Source organism: Centruroides sculpturatus, unplaced genomic scaffold, assembly GCF_000671375.1.
Source record: "Centruroides sculpturatus isolate CEXI.00-Female unplaced genomic scaffold, Cexi_2.0 scaffold204, whole genome shotgun sequence".
Classification (NCBI taxonomy): Eukaryota; Metazoa; Arthropoda; class Arachnida; order Scorpiones; family Buthidae; genus Centruroides; species Centruroides sculpturatus.
The window spans coordinates 382,772-399,472 of NW_019384459.1; the positions used below are offsets into that span (position 1 = coordinate 382,772).

The 16,701-nt window shown below is 27.0% G+C and overlaps 1 protein-coding gene across 1 annotated transcript in view; it reads right to left on the bottom strand.

The window, feature by feature from the left end:
* The window catches only part of LOC111620769 (arrestin domain-containing protein 2-like), an 85,368-nt gene that overhangs the window by 33,981 nt on the left and 34,686 nt on the right, over positions 1 to 16,701 (bottom strand). The window contains exons 3-4 of the mRNA XM_023362769.1: positions 11,537 to 11,684; positions 7,983 to 8,085 (exon numbers count right to left, since the gene is read on the bottom strand). Coding sequence (XP_023218537.1) covers positions 7,983 to 8,085; positions 11,537 to 11,684 — 251 coding nt within the window. The remainder of the gene's footprint in view (positions 1 to 7,982; positions 8,086 to 11,536; positions 11,685 to 16,701) is intronic.

The following is a 16,701-nucleotide window of genomic DNA, read 5'->3' on the forward strand; positions in this document are numbered from 1 at the left end:
TAAAAATATAAAAATATTTTGACAGTTGAAATTATTTATTACACTGGAAAGATGATTTGATAATTTATACTTAAAAATCACTTTCAAGGATATGATAAATGAAAAACATTATTAAATATAATAATGTTATGGCTCAAGGCAATCTGATATATAGAGATTTGTTTTCAAAACTAATTTCAATAATATATTCTTTAATGATCTATAGTGTTTACAAAGATTTGATTCTTTTAAACCATATTATTTATGAAGGTTTTTGACAACAGAAACTTCATGATTTCAGAAGACCTTCATAATATTTTATTAATGTAATCTCTTTTTTACATAAATATATAATAAAGATATAAAATTAAATATTAAAAAGTAAACAAATACAGAAATATGCATAAAAAGTAACCAGAAAAAACAAAATACTAAAAAATAATTTAGTTTCATAATTTAAATTTTTTTCTTCTTATGTCATAGAATAAAATTTGATAAGTGTATTATTATCAATTTATAGGGAATATAATAAATATTTGTTTTTGTACATATAAAGGATGGCCAAAAAATTAATTAACACAGTAAAATCTAAATTGCCATTACCAGTAACTAACTAAATTAATTAAAATCAATTATGTTTTAATTATGTTTTTCATTAATCTTCTAAAAGACAAACATGTTCTAAACTCAGTTTAAGATTCATATTCACAAGTGTACCTGAAACATTAAAATAAAATACAGTTAACTGACTTTTAGATCATCCTGTACATGTATTATTATAGTAATTTTAATTAATTAATTAATTTATAATGATATTGTTATTTATTTATTTATTACAAAATTTATGGTAATGCCTATTAGGACAAAAAACCACTCCCCCAGTAAACAACTCCTCTCATAAACTTTCATGTAATATTCTTCAAGTTCCTTCATAGATGCCCAAATAAAAAAGGATTGCTGTTAAATGTTTAGATGAGTTCTGTTCAGTGTCAGATATTAAAAGTAATAGTGATTCAAGCTTTGTAAATGCTGCCCTATTGTGCTTGAAATTAATAATGTTAATAAAAACTTATATTCTTGTGCCTTTACAATTTATAATTCTTGCACCATTGTAGCCTTGCACATTTTTGTTTTTATGATTCAAAATACTTTTAAGAAGGATTTGTTAGGAAAAATGTAATATGAGACTGTTGTTTAGTTGCCCCATATCACCATCTTGCCACAGCTCTATTAATATGGAGACAAGAAGTATTTCAGATTAATCTATTTGGGACACAACAGCTAACTCCAAAAATGCAAAATAAAATTGAAAAATTTGTAATATAAAATTCTATCAAAGTATTTTAAGCAATTATAAACTGAAAAACCAAATATTACATAGATTGCTTCACCTGAATAGCTGTAAGGTTGAAAAATTTCTTAAACAATAAGTAAACTTTTTACTTTGGTCATTTAATTTATTCAAAAAACTAGAATTAGTAACTGATCAAATGGTAAACAATAATCAATCAAGGATTGAAAATTCGTGAAAAAGAGTGAACAAAGCACAGGTTTATAAGATATGAGTTACAGTTATTTGAGTTATTTTATAAGATCACTTGTCCTATAAACCTGTAGAAGTCAAAACAAATGCAATCATTTACTTTTACTTTACATGCTCTATATAAGTAGTAATTATTTATTCACGCTATAAAAATATACAGTAAAAACAATTCAGATCAAATTCATTAGACAAAATATGTAAAAGATTGCATAGTAAGGAATCAAATGTTTGACTAATATCAAAGTAAATTACATAACAGGACTGTTTTTCCCCCTTCAAAATTTTCTAAAACAACAACCTATTAATAAATTAGTAATGGTAAAGAAGTTACATACAGTATATTACAATGCTGACTAAGGCTCAATTGTGAACTAATAGAAAAATAAATTGTTGAGACTCAAAAGATTTTTATTGATAGCATGGCAGAAAATGACAAACTAGCTTGAATATGTTATAATCTTTCTTAGGAATAGCTATAAGATGAGATGATGACCAATTGGATGCAACAATTATTTTGAATTATTAGAGAGACAAGACATGAAAGAACAGTTGACTTTTTTCCTTCTCTTTCCTTTATAGGCCAAAGTCGTCAAAGAAGAAAAAAGTCAACCTATAGCTATTATTATTCTTTCATGTCCTATAAAGAAAAGAGAAGGAATTTTATCTCTTAGGAGTTAGGACATCTTTATTGCAAGTTTGAATATTGAAATTACTCCAAAAGATATGGTCTTAATAATTAAAAATTATTACAAATTACATAAAGTTTGGTTTCTAACAAATAATTTTATTGACTTTTTTGCAAATTATTATATTTCTTAATTTATTTGTTATCTAAACGAGTGATTATTTACTGTAAGATCATCACAATGCCAGACTGGAATTTTTAATCATATTTTTAATTTAGTTTATTTAAAATATATGCTCTCCACCTCAAATTAGTAGTATCTTGCCCCTGTACATCATACTTTTCCTTTAACAATAGAGTTGTGCAAATCACTTATTAACTGCTTTCAGAGGAAAACTTTTGAATTGAAATAACGTGACTTCCAATGCAAACTGGAAGTTCATATATAGTCAATCGGGGCCTCCTGCCTCTTAGTTTCCATATCTGGTCTCAGATTTCATATATATAATTCCATTTGAGATTAAGGAAAGACAAACGGATGAACAACAGTGGGAATTATAGGTTTACAATTTTTTTCAAATTGCAGCAAAAAACGTTAACATTCTACATAAGAACATCTCTAGACAGTTAAAAAAAAATAAGAATACATATCCCAAATGAAAAGAATATCTGATAACTTTACTTAAAATGACTCTATTCATTTATCTATATTTTAAACTGACAACAATTCCCCTTGGTAGAGTTAGAAAATAAAATGTGTTACAAAATAACATTTAAGAAATTGCTTTTATTCTAGATAAACTTCAAGAATTTTGAGTACTATCTTACTTTGATCAATAAATTATAAATCTATAGCCCATTTTTAAATTTTATTTATTATACAATAATTATTATTCTTTGGCATATATTTATTTTATTAATAAAGTTCCTGATAATTTTAAGTATTACTCTTCTCATTAAAATACATACTTCTATAACAAAAATCTGTTTTGATGGAGCTTCCTCTAAATATCAGTTTTCCCAGGTACTTTCAATGAAACCCATTGTCAGGACACACAACTATGTCTTTTTATGGTGGCTTGGTTGTCTGAAAGTGCTGGAAAAATTTATATTTACATTGAACTACAACAAAGCAAATTTTAGTTGAATTTGGAATTATTTTCATTATATATATATTTCTTACTTTTAAAAATAAAAAAAAACACTTTATATAAATCTAAATTTAATCTGTATTAAAAGATATATGAAACTTCATTAATTCATTCCAATATAAAAATCACATAGTAAATGTAGCCAAATTACATATATTCCATACTGGGGTAGAAGCTTAAAGTTAGCTGGGTGNAAAGGTCACTTATATTTATACTTTAAAAAGGTATTTGTATTTGTTTGTTTTATTATTTGTTAATTAGATTCACATGCAATGCAACACTAGTGACTTTGATATAATCCTCCAAACAACAACAATCTCCATTAAAATCTGACAGTCACAAACATTTCTACCTGAAGCGGAATTTGAACCCACAATCTGGCAAACTAGAAACAATATCTTAACAGATTTGGATATTTATTGTTTCTGTTATGACAGAACAAGACTCATTTCAAAGTTGATGTTTTAAAATAAAGGAAATAATTTCAAATTTTATAAGAAAATGAAGAAGTGTCAGTTAAATTCCAAATTTAAAGCTATATAGTAATCTTATACAGTCAAAGTTTTATACAGCTTCTTCCTAAATAGTATCATCATCATAAAGATCATATGAATACTTGTAAATGGATCTTTCCCATAAATTTATTAAGAATTTACTATCATCAAATCAAGTGACTTTCAAATGGTCAAACTCAAACTTCTATGTGGAGTTCATTATTAAACATAATTCTTATTGTTTAAAGTACTTGTTTATTGCTCAATTCAAAGCCAAATGAATGGTGCTATTAAAATAAAGTTTGAAAGTTTTAAATATTTTATGATGCTTTATTAAGTCCTTCTAATAAATTACTCAATAGTTTAATTTTTTTGATATTGAAAATTTCATTTACATTGTAACATTTAGCAAATGTTAAGACATTGGTTGAATAGAATAACAATAATTTTTTCAAGTAGTGCAGGCAGAAATATGATATCACGTAGTTATACCAGTATATTTAATTATTAATTATAAGTTGCAATAAGTAATATTGATAATAGACAACCAGTGATGATATTACACTCATTGCCATAAAAATTAGTGCATCAAGAAAGAGTTGTATCATTGCAAAACTTGGAATGCAGATAAGTCTGAAGCAGCTATGGAAATGCTTAGAGTTACAGAATGGTTCATTGTGTAATGATAGCAGAAGGCATTAAAATGCATCCCCCTTGGCCTATAAATAAAGTGTAAAAAAACATCCTGTCTGTAGTTTACCTCTTTACAGAGGTATGCTGTATCACTAGAGATGCCTTTATGTCATAATTGAAGACCATATGGACAACTATCAGAGTTTGAGAGGGAAAGGATCATCAAGTTGACAGAAGTTAGAGATAATCTCGTTGAATAGTCTGGCTTCTATGCTGTTCTAACAATACTGTGAGGGGGTGGATGAGAGAGCTTGCACACATGGCACCCAGGCTCAGGATGCTCTCAGATCACTAGCCTGAGAGGACTGCGGGTCCTCTGACAAGCAGTCCTCTCAGGCTTGCGATCATTGCCTGCCATTCAGACACAGGTGGTGCCATCATTACAGGCCCCCATATCTATCCATACCATTTTGAGGAGCCTGGGTGACAAACATTTGGAATCACAGCAGCCATTGACACTACCCACTGTCTCCTCTGTTTGGAGTGGTGTTAGTTCTGATGGGATTAGACTACAAAGGAATGGAACTGGGTCATCTACAGCAATGAATCCAGATTCAGTTTGACTGCTGACAATAGTTGCATTTGTGTCTGGAGGCTCTATTCATTTCAATCCTGCCTATGCTTTGAGATGGCACACTGCCCCCACAGCTGGAATGATGATCTGGGGTGCCATCACATGCAACAACCAGTCACCTCTAGTAATGATCCAATGGACCATGACAACCCAGTGGTATGTTAGTGACAACCTGCAGCCACATGTGTTGACTCTCATGGCAGGTAATTACTTTCCAATTATTAATAATTTGCTATTTCAAATGATTTTAAGGCTGCATTTTATGGCAAAAGTTGCTATGCTGATACATAATAGATATTATAATCATGTTTAATATATGGTTAGAAAAAACCATTTTCCAGCAAGACAATGCTCAACCACATACAGCAAGGTCATGTGCCTCCACCACATTGCAACACCTCCCTGACCTGCCTGGTTCCAATTTGTCACTGATCAAACATGTCTGGGATCACCTGGCACTAGTGTTTCCACCATGCTGGTTTTTAAATTCATTGTTCAGATTAATTATTAATTTGCCCACTTTTCATAGAAATTGTAAAATTATGATGAAACAAATTAAATTTATAAAAATATTTGCAAGTATTTTATTTTAACTTTAACTTCACACCCAAACATATCTCTAGACTAAGAGCGACAGAAAATGTACTTTTAAAATTCTAACTTGCAAATATCTCTGGCAAATATTAGGTTTGTTCTAATACAAGTCCCTAACTGCTTTAAAACTGCATGTGCATTGTTCAGTTCTTGGCTATAAAATGACATTGTGCATGCCTCATACTTTATATTATATATTGTATCAGATACACTATATCTTTTGTAACTTAATAATATTAATGCTGGTTTTTCTTTTTGCTCTTTCTGCCCTGTGGGCACTAAGAGGGCCTCTTTTTTAGCAAGCTCATTATGGGCACACAATGGGGCAGCCAGGTGGTGAGGGATGGGCTCGACATATCCAGATGGACCACCCCCGAAAATTCCTGGGGATTTCTTGATCCGTCTGAATTTGATCCCAGGTCCCCAGAGCGGTAGGTTGCCACCTTAGCCACTCAGCCATTTAATGTTGGTATGTGTTATTATTTATTATTCTTACTTTTACGTATTATTTTTGCAATTAATATCGACATTGGACTGTTATTAATTATTTTTGGATATGCCACATGTGATTATTGTATTACTTTAATAATATATCATGTACATGTTTACCTTCTAATAAAAAAAATATTTATTTTTTACTCACTGTGAAAAAACCTAATTTTTTTTATTTCTAAGTATAACATCCTAATTTTNTATCGACATCGGACTGTTATTAATTATTTTCGGATATTAATACATGTGATTATTGTATTACTTTAATAATATATCATGTACAGTACTGTACGTGTTTACCTTCTAATAAAAAAAATATTTATTTTTTACTCACTGTGAAAAAACCTAATTTTTTTTATTTCTAAGTATAACATCCTAATTTTAAAATGTCCAGGTCAGCAATTTTGAAAAGTGGCAACACTGCCTGGCAAAACTAGGCTGGCACACCAAAGTTGGCCAGCCTAATTTGGCTAAACTAGACGACTACCTGCAGCAACTGTGGATAGAGATGCCACAGGACATCATACAACATCTGTATGCCTCCATGTCTGCTTGTATGACATCGTGTATTGACACTAGAGGTGGCCCAACAGGGTACTAGAACCTCCTTTCATTTGTAGTTTTTCCTGCAATAAATGATCCTTTTGCTTTCAGTTTGTTACTTATACCACTATTACACTCACACACGTACAATTTTGTTTGATTCTAACAACTCTTTCTTGGTGTGCTAATTTTTATGGCAATGATTGTATTTTCCAACAATTACTTGCAATTACTAGTAGAGAAACATTTTTCATTTTTTTCCAAACTGACTTAAGGTGTTTGAAATATAATTTAGCAATATATAGGTGTTTCATATTTTTCTTAATAGAACTAATCCAGTAACAGGAAAAATTTAACTCAGTTGATAACTTTCTTTTTATATAAAAACACAAAAACTGTCATTAGAGCAAGATGATCTACAATATTATTTTTACTATTTACTTCAAAAAAACTTTGAGAAAATTATTTAAAGACACTTTAAAAAATATAATACTGTAATACAGTATAATAATAAAACAAACATAAAAATTAAAGAAAACAATAAAAGGTTATGAATGTTGTGCATAATTTAGAAATATTTTTTCCTCATTATTTTGTGTACCAAAATAAAACATATAGTTTATATGTTTTCTGACTGTATCTTTTATAATAAATATTCTGTACAATTTTTTCTCACAGAATCATAAAAACTATATATATATAAAATTAGCATAAAAATGAAAAAATATATTTTTATTTCTACAAAACTGTAATAAACATATATTTTCTATTAATTCATTTAAGTTTATTACTACATTCTAAAGTAACAAACATAATAAAAATATTAAATTAATATTATATTTGATATTACTGCTACCAAATATATATATATAAATATACATAAATTTAATTATAGAAATCCTAGTTTCAGAGTAAGCAAATTCCACATAAAATCAGGATAAATCAAACACTAAGAAAAGTATAAGTCAATCTTTTAATTTCATTAAACATTTTTCAGAACTTCTTTGTCCCATCACTCACTAGACAAAAAAATTTCAAATCATAATCCAAATGAAAATATCCCAATATCCTTATATTTCTGTTGAGTGTTCTCAATGCTCAACAGAAATATAAGAATGTTCTCATTTGAACTTCAAATGAGAACATCCTTCAGCCCCACCTCGGCAATATATATGGATGAATAAATATAGAATGTCTTTTTTAATTTTTCTGCTTTTTTCAGAAAAATTTTGCCTTGCTATATAAAATTTGTGTAAAAAATAATTGAACAAAGTCTATACATGCAAATACTTACCAGGACAATAACCTTTCCTATCTGTTCTAGCATATAAAGTAATAGGTCCTGAAGTACAACACCAACAACATAGTGTTTTCTCAACACTATTCTCTACTGGCATCTAATAAAATATATCATAACTTTTCAGTATTTAATTTGTTTAATTAATATTAAATTATGATAAGTTAAAGTTTTATAACTGTTTAATTTAATAAAACTTATATTTTCATAGATAAATATCCATCTTATAAGAATACTATAGAAATTACACATTCAAAATATAATAAAAACATTTAATTTAATATTAAAGAATAACTAATCTACTTTTTAGAAATGATATTAATATTAATAACTTGATTCTTAAATAAATTGTAAGATTTATTAAATTATAAAAGAATTCATATAAAGAATTTTTTTGATAAGTGATACTTGATTGCAATAACTTTATACATAATTCAAATATGTTAATCACAATACGTATTAATGTATATATAGTAACTAAAGTATACAAAATATTTTGCTCACATAATTATATAACTTTTCAAGAAAATATTGTTTAAGGAGAAATTAAATTTTGATGAGTTTATATATGAATTTCAGCATTTTGTACTATGCAAAGTTTAAATAATTTATTTGTTATCATAAAGTTTAAGTTATACAAAATATTCTGCATGCAAATAATTTTATATTAATGAAAAATTTGTATTCATTGCCATCAAAGAGAATAAAATAAGATTACTTATCAGTGAATATTAAGTTCATTAATCAATGAAGTTTTATTTTAAATTTTTGAAACTCCATACATAATCACTTGCAAAATTATAAACAAAATTAAAAATTCCAAGTAATTAGTTTCGAATTATTAATAATTTGCTATTTCAAATGATTTTAAGGCTGCATTTTATGGCAAAAGTTGCTATGCTGATACATGATAGATATTATAATCATGTTTAATATATGATTAGAAAAAACTATTTTGAAGACTAGAAAGATGACTTTTTAACATTGAATGATTTTTAACTGTTTCAATCATATTATATTCTAATGAGTGCAAAGTATAAGAGAAATTAATTTTTGTTTTTACTAAATCATATTTAAATTAACTTTAACTATTTGCTAGCCTTATAATAGGCCAATAATGATTTGACAGCTTGTTTGGAAACTTTAATGTACTGGGTTAGTTATTGTCTGTGGTGAAAACTTTGTTTTTTTCAAATATAATGATATCTGGTATAGTGTGAACTAAACTTTTATCTATTTATACTTTAAAATCCCACACAATCTTAACCATCTGAACTAATCTTTCAATTGTGTGTTCATATCAATTTTTATCCATGTTGAAATCATACTTTTTACATTACAATGTATTAACTTTGTCACCTTGTTATATCTAGTTTTATACTCTGTCTGAAGAATCTTACTACATTCACTTACTAGATGATCTATGGTTTCATCTTTTTCCTCACATAATTAACACTAGGGGATCTCACTGATTTTTTGCATCTTAGCTTTAATTACATTTGTTGTGAGTGTTCTTGTGCTGCAAAAATTGCTGAATCAGTATCTTTCTTGATGAGATCCATGCAAAGATCAAAATTTTTAAAAATTATATAGAAAACATTATTATTCTAACTCTATTATTTAAATAATATACAAAAATTTATTAATAAAAATAATTTTATATGATGCTTTCAATATCTTTCCATTATTTCTAACAATAATAATAGTCAATTAAATTTTGTTACTATTCAGTATTTAAAAGTGTTTTTATTTAAAAATTAATAATGCTAAAAATTTTTATTAGATATATCAGTGATTCTCAACCACTGTGCTGCGGCACTTTAGTGTGCCGCAAGGTTTTTGAAGTGTGCCGCCACTGCGAATATCCACACACAAGTGATGTCAGACAAGTAGTTTAATCAGTTCTATCTTCCTGAAAATTGTAACCAGTGCTACTAGTAACTGCCGTTAGTTACCAAGGTGTTTAGAAAATGTGACCTAAATAACCAACTGTGTTTAAAAATCACTGTTATGACATCACCTGTTGTCGTGCGGTACTTAACAAAGTAACCGTGTGTGCCGCCAAATTTTTTAATTATTAAAAGTGTACCATGACGAGAAAAAGGTTGAGAATCACCGACATATAGCATAAAAATATAACTGTACATTTTAATATAAAAAATATAACAAAGATATAATAAAGGAAATTTAATGCAAAAAAATTTTTTACCTATTGTTTAAAATATTCCAGAATACAAATGATCATTTTGTGTATCATTTTCTGTAAAATCATTTCTGATCATTGATCAGATTCTGTGTAAATATTATTTATTATTGAAAATAAATATTATTTACACTTCAGGTATTTTTGAAAATAAATACCTGAAGTGACTCAGTGGCTTGCTTATTGATAGACAAATATAGGTTAAATAATATATGTATATATAATAAATAATATTTGAACAGTTTTAAGTAATGTATATTATTTATCTGAATTAGGTGCTTTCAGGAAAAATAAGGAGTTTCTTACAAAAGCAAATGTTTTCTATTAATTTACAGGACTAATTTTTGATTTAATTCAAGTTATTCATTTTTGGTCTGTCTTTACTCTAAGACAAAAAAATATGTAATTAACCTAGTTATTACTACATAATAAAAAAAATATAATTTATTGAATACTTAGTTATAATCATCTTCAAATCTCACAATTTCATATATGGAGCTACAATAGCAAAGCCATGGAAACACAAGGAACATTTTCCTAATAGGCTAGTTGCTGATCGGAAAATCTGGTATCAAAATGTATGTAATTCACTCTGTCAATGCCATGAAACATGCATTATGGCTGGAAGTCACCCTTTTGAACAATTTCTGTAATTATCCATTATTAAAAATTCTTTTTCTTGAATCATTACTGTGTTTGAGCCTCAACATTTCACATTCAACCATGCATTCTATGATGAGAAATGTTTGTTTTGGCATGTTCTTCCACCCCTTAAAGTTTTGCCCATCTTTTTTGAATCACCTTATATCTATAAATAGTCTATTCTATAAGAAACAATTTAAATTTATTAATTAAATTTCAATGGTGTAGAATGATAGACCAAAATCTATTCTGACGTAAAAAATCACTTTTCTTGACAGAATCTTTTACAATAAGAAATGCACGTTTATAGAAATTGTCTGATTTCATCAGAATATTTTAATATTATCATGAAATAGTTTAAATGCATTTTTGTGTTGCTAACTAAATATAACTTTAATAATTATTTTTCTGTCATCACTGTTGATCTATAGTTATAGCTTTCTGTGAAACTTATTTTTTATCTATGTACATTTGACACATACAACCAATTAATTTGACCAAGGGGTTACTATGCTACTTAACGATTTGTTTTGTTAAGATAACCAGAAGATGAGAAGGATTACAAATGCTATAATAAAAGATATGGATAGATGAAAGTTGAATGATGTGTGAAAACATTCCTCCAGTAAAATTTACAAGTTTGATTTGTAGTACAGTATAACTAGATCTGCATACAATATTAAAGCATTCAATGTTTTTCTCTTACCAAATATTCTGTTCTATTTATATCAATTGGACTAATAACAGTAAAAGCTTTCTTAGTTTTATGGTTGAATGACCAAGGTTTCTCCATTTCAGCTTTTAACCAGTATCGAACACTTCCATACTTTCCTTCAAATGATGTTGAGATTCCCCTGTAATATATAAGTTAATATTAAAAATCTAATACAAATTACAGGTAATATCTGAATACTAATCTATATAAATTTTAAATTCAAAGAATTGACAATTCTAAATTTTGAAACAAAATCATAAGAATCCTTAGATGTACAAAACCAATTCAGTATGTTTTCAATAAAACATCTATTGGAGAAATTTGAAAAAAGAGGAAATAAATATTTTATTTTCAATGTGTGTGAAATAAAATGTTTTTAATGATATATAAATATTTTTTTAATCAATAAAATGTATATATATTTAAATTTCACATAAAACCAATTATTGTTATTGCAGAAATGACATCCTAACATAAATGTATATAATATGCAAACTTGAAATTCCTTATAACTTAAGTTCATTCATTTCAAATAAAACAATGCTTTAATATCATTAATACAGAATACATAATTAACGTTATGTACAAACAATATTAAACTAAAAATTACAGCCTTAATGCAAAGTTTTTGGTCTTTTTAACAGAACTTTTTCAAGCTTATGCATACAAGTGTTATATGAATACTGATAGTCATATTTATTCTGAACAGATTTATTAAATATTAGAAATATCTATTTATCAAATTATTTTTCTGTGTCTTATGATATCTCTTTTCTAAAAGTAATATTCAAGTTTAAGCATGATTATAAATTAAAGTAGTGGTCGAAAGTCCTATGCCAATAATCTAAAAATCATAAGGAGTATTATTGTCCTGAAAGATAAAAGTTTTGCAAACTCATAGTTTGGTAACACTTGGGACTCTAAAATGTCCATGTTTGGCTTCATTCAATGTGTGTCAACAATTTTCAGATGACCAACACCACAGATTTAATTACAGAACCAATCATAATCATTGCAAACAGTGGTTAATCATTTGTTTGGTACAACTTATCTTATATCTTTTCCCAATCTGGCAACTTACAAAATTACTCCTTTTATGAACAAAAATATTTACAGTTATTATATAACTGAAAATTACATTTTTCTACCCAGTTCTTGTGTCCCTTTGATAAAGCAAGTTTTCAGACGTGATACTGTTTATTCAGGTAGGATTTTCTTGTAGCTTTTGTCTAATCAGAACTTTTTCCACAGTCTATGACAAACAGTATTGTAGTTGTAGACATATAAATACATGCTTCATCCTGTCAGACTTTTCTCAAATCCATTGCTGTTTTAAACCTTGATGCTAAAAACTGCCAAATCAACATTCAATCAACACATTCAGTAGACAATCTTAGTCAATCTTTTCTTTTTCTGACTCCCAAAGATCTGGTTTCAATAAATATTTTAACAGTACATAAGATATTGGAATGGTCACAGAAACATTTGACAGCAATTTGACCATTAAAACAAAATTCATAAAAAATAATAACTTCTACTTGATTTGAACAGATAAAAATGTTTTTTTTTTTTTTTTGTCTTAGGCATTACCAATTTATAACAACAGGAGAAACAGAAGACAGCTAAGTACTACCTATTGATTCAACTGACCAAATTATGCCACTTTTACAGCTGAAAGGTAAACATCAATAACAGAAAACTGTAATGGATTAGAAGTTGAAAGAGATTTTTTAAGAATGGTATTTGTGTTTCTGCAAGTACAAATTTTAACTTTAACTTCATTTCTAAAAATGATAATTTATTTCTGTAAAAAAAAAATTTTAATTTAGCAACAAAGTATCTTACTTATGATATAAAAAATAAATACCTATACAAACACACAATGTTATTTAAACTGAGTTAAAAAATGCAATGTTTCAACATGTTTCAACTTTCCTGGCAAAAAGTTAGTTTGGGAGCCATCTGTTACGAGATTTTATTAAACATTTTTACTGTTGTTATTATTATTATAAAATGTAAAATCTTCATTAAGTCCATCTCCATTTGAGATATGACACATGTCCCCACCCTCTTTAACCACCTTTTTACCATCCACCTGTAATCACCAAAATTTAGTAGCATTGATCTCCTTAATTCACAAACCACCCTGCAAAATTTCAGAAATTTTTGACAAAAAGCACAGGTATTGTTATGCTTTGAAGTGGGTAAATAAAATTGAGCTGCCTCATATACACACACAGAAAAAAATGCCAAAATATTTTGCACTTCTTGATGTTTCAAAGTTCCAAAAATGTAAAAATCTTGGAAAACATTTTTTGACTGATTGCCATACTTTTCCTGTTATATATAATACCTGGAAAAGAAAAGGAGAAAATTGATTTTCAGATTACTGCTGCAGGACTTTGGCCATTACTGTAAATCACATAAATATGGAATAAATATATTCTGTTTGAATATTCCTTGCATTTATAATGAAAAATGAAATAAAATGTTTAAAGTAATGCTTCAATTTTAAAAACAAACTTAAGAGATTCTTTTTATATTAAGATAAAAAAAATGTCTTTTATTTTTTTTACTCAAAGAGCATGAAAAAGATTAATTGTTTTATTTTAAAATATCTTAATTTCATATACATTTATATTCAGTAAAAAATTATTTTGTTCTCCAAAAGATTTATTTCATATAAATGGTTAGTTTTTTAATATAAAAACAGTTTTTAAACATAAAAAAAAATAAACAAAACCCAATTCTTTCAAAATTCAATAAAAATAAAACACTATTAGAGAAAAATTATATAAGAGTGTCAAATGTTTCTGTACCTATAGAAATTATCTCACAAAAAAACAATCTATTTTTAGATTATGTTCTCCTAAAGATAGTTTTCTAGACCTAAAAACATTTAGGATTCTTATATAATTTTATTTTAATAAAGCAAAATAGAAATCCATATTCATATTTTTAAACATATCTGACATTAGATTTAAAATCTAATTTTTAAAATTTTTTAAATTAAGAAAATACTTTTCAATCTCTAAATAGGATAATTTGATTCTGTAAATTTCAGATAATTTACAATATAAATGCAATCAGTTAATTTTTAAAATAAAATTGCAACAAGATAAAATTCAGACAATTTTTTTAGATTATTCTGTTTATAAAAAACTGTATTTCTTTTAATTAATAATAAAATTATATTAATTTAACTATTTTAGAAAACGGAAAATTTCTATTTATTCATATTATTATTAAATATAATAAATAATTGCATTATCATAAACTTTATATTTCTTAATACCAGTAAAGGGAATAATATAGTAAGTTTTAAAATCATATTAAAATACTCACTTAAGCTTTTACTAAAATTTTATTCTTATTTTTTATTTATTTTTACTAAATTTACTTTTATTAATTACTAGCAGGTAAACCCGGCGTTGCTCAGGCAAAAGTAACGATAGGGAAGATTAACATTATTACCTTGTAGTCAATCTTACCCGTTTTCACAGAATGCAAGAATTGGGTCCCCCTGTTTCCGGACTGATCAGAGAATTTTTAGATGGGTCTAAAAATATGTTCGATTTCCCGCAAAAATGAAAAATCTGCATCTGCGTCTTGCATGTTGCTTTCTCTTAACAATTCCATTGTTACATAACACTTTCATTGNTCCTTCATAGATGCCCAAATAAAAAAGGATTGCTGTTAAATGTTTAGATGAGTTCTGTTCAGTGTCAGATATTAAAAGTAATAGTGATTCAAGCTTTGTAAATGCTGCCCTATTGTGCTTGAAATTAATAATGTTAATAAAAACTTATATTCTTGTGCCTTTACAATTTATAATTCTTGCACCATTGTAGCCTTGCACATTTTTGTTTTTATGATTCAAAATACTTTTAAGAAGGATTTGTTAGGAAAAATGTAATATGAGACTGTTGTTTAGTTGCCCCATATCACCATCTTGCCACAGCTCTATTAATATGGAGACAAGAAGTATTTCAGATTAATCTATTTGGGACACAACAGCTAACTCCAAAAATGCAAAATAAAATTGAAAAATTTGTAATATAAAATTCTATCAAAGTATTTTAAGCAATTATAAACTGAAAAACCAAATATTACATAGATTGCTTCACCTGAATAGCTGTAAGGTTGAAAAATTTCTTAAACAATAAGTAAACTTTTTACTTTGGTCATTTAATTTATTCAAAAAACTAGAATTAGTAACTGATCAAATGGTAAACAATAATCAATCAAGGATTGAAAATTCGTGAAAAAGAGTGAACAAAGCACAGGTTTATAAGATATGAGTTACAGTTATTTGAGTTATTTTATAAGATCACTTGTCCTATAAACCTGTAGAAGTCAAAACAAATGCAATCATTTACTTTTACTTTACATGCTCTATATAAGTAGTAATTATTTATTCACGCTATAAAAATATACAGTAAAAACAATTCAGATCAAATTCATTAGACAAAATATGTAAAAGATTGCATAGTAAGGAATCAAATGTTTGACTAATATCAAAGTAAATTACATAACAGGACTGTTTTTCCCCCTTCAAAATTTTCTAAAACAACAACCTATTAATAAATTAGTAATGGTAAAGAAGTTACATACAGTATATTACAATGCTGACTAAGGCTCAATTGTGAACTAATAGAAAAATAAATTGTTGAGACTCAAAAGATTTTTATTGATAGCATGGCAGAAAATGACAAACTAGCTTGAATATGTTATAATCTTTCTTAGGAATAGCTATAAGATGAGATGATGACCAATTGGATGCAACAATTATTTTGAATTATTAGAGAGACAAGACATGAAAGAACAGTTGACTTTTTTCCTTCTCTTTCCTTTATAGGCCAAAGTCGTCAAAGAAGAAAAAAGTCAACCTATAGCTATTATTATTCTTTCATGTCCTATAAAGAAAAGAGAAGGAATTTTATCTCTTAGGAGTTAGGACATCTTTATTGCAAGTTTGAATATTGAAATTACTCCAAAAGATATGGTCTTAATAATTAAAAATTATTACAAATTACATAAAGTTTGGTTTCTAACAAATAATTTTATTGACTTTTTTGCAAATTATTATATTTCTTAATTTATTTGTTATCTAAACGAGTGATTATTTACTGTAAGATCATCACAATGCCAGACTG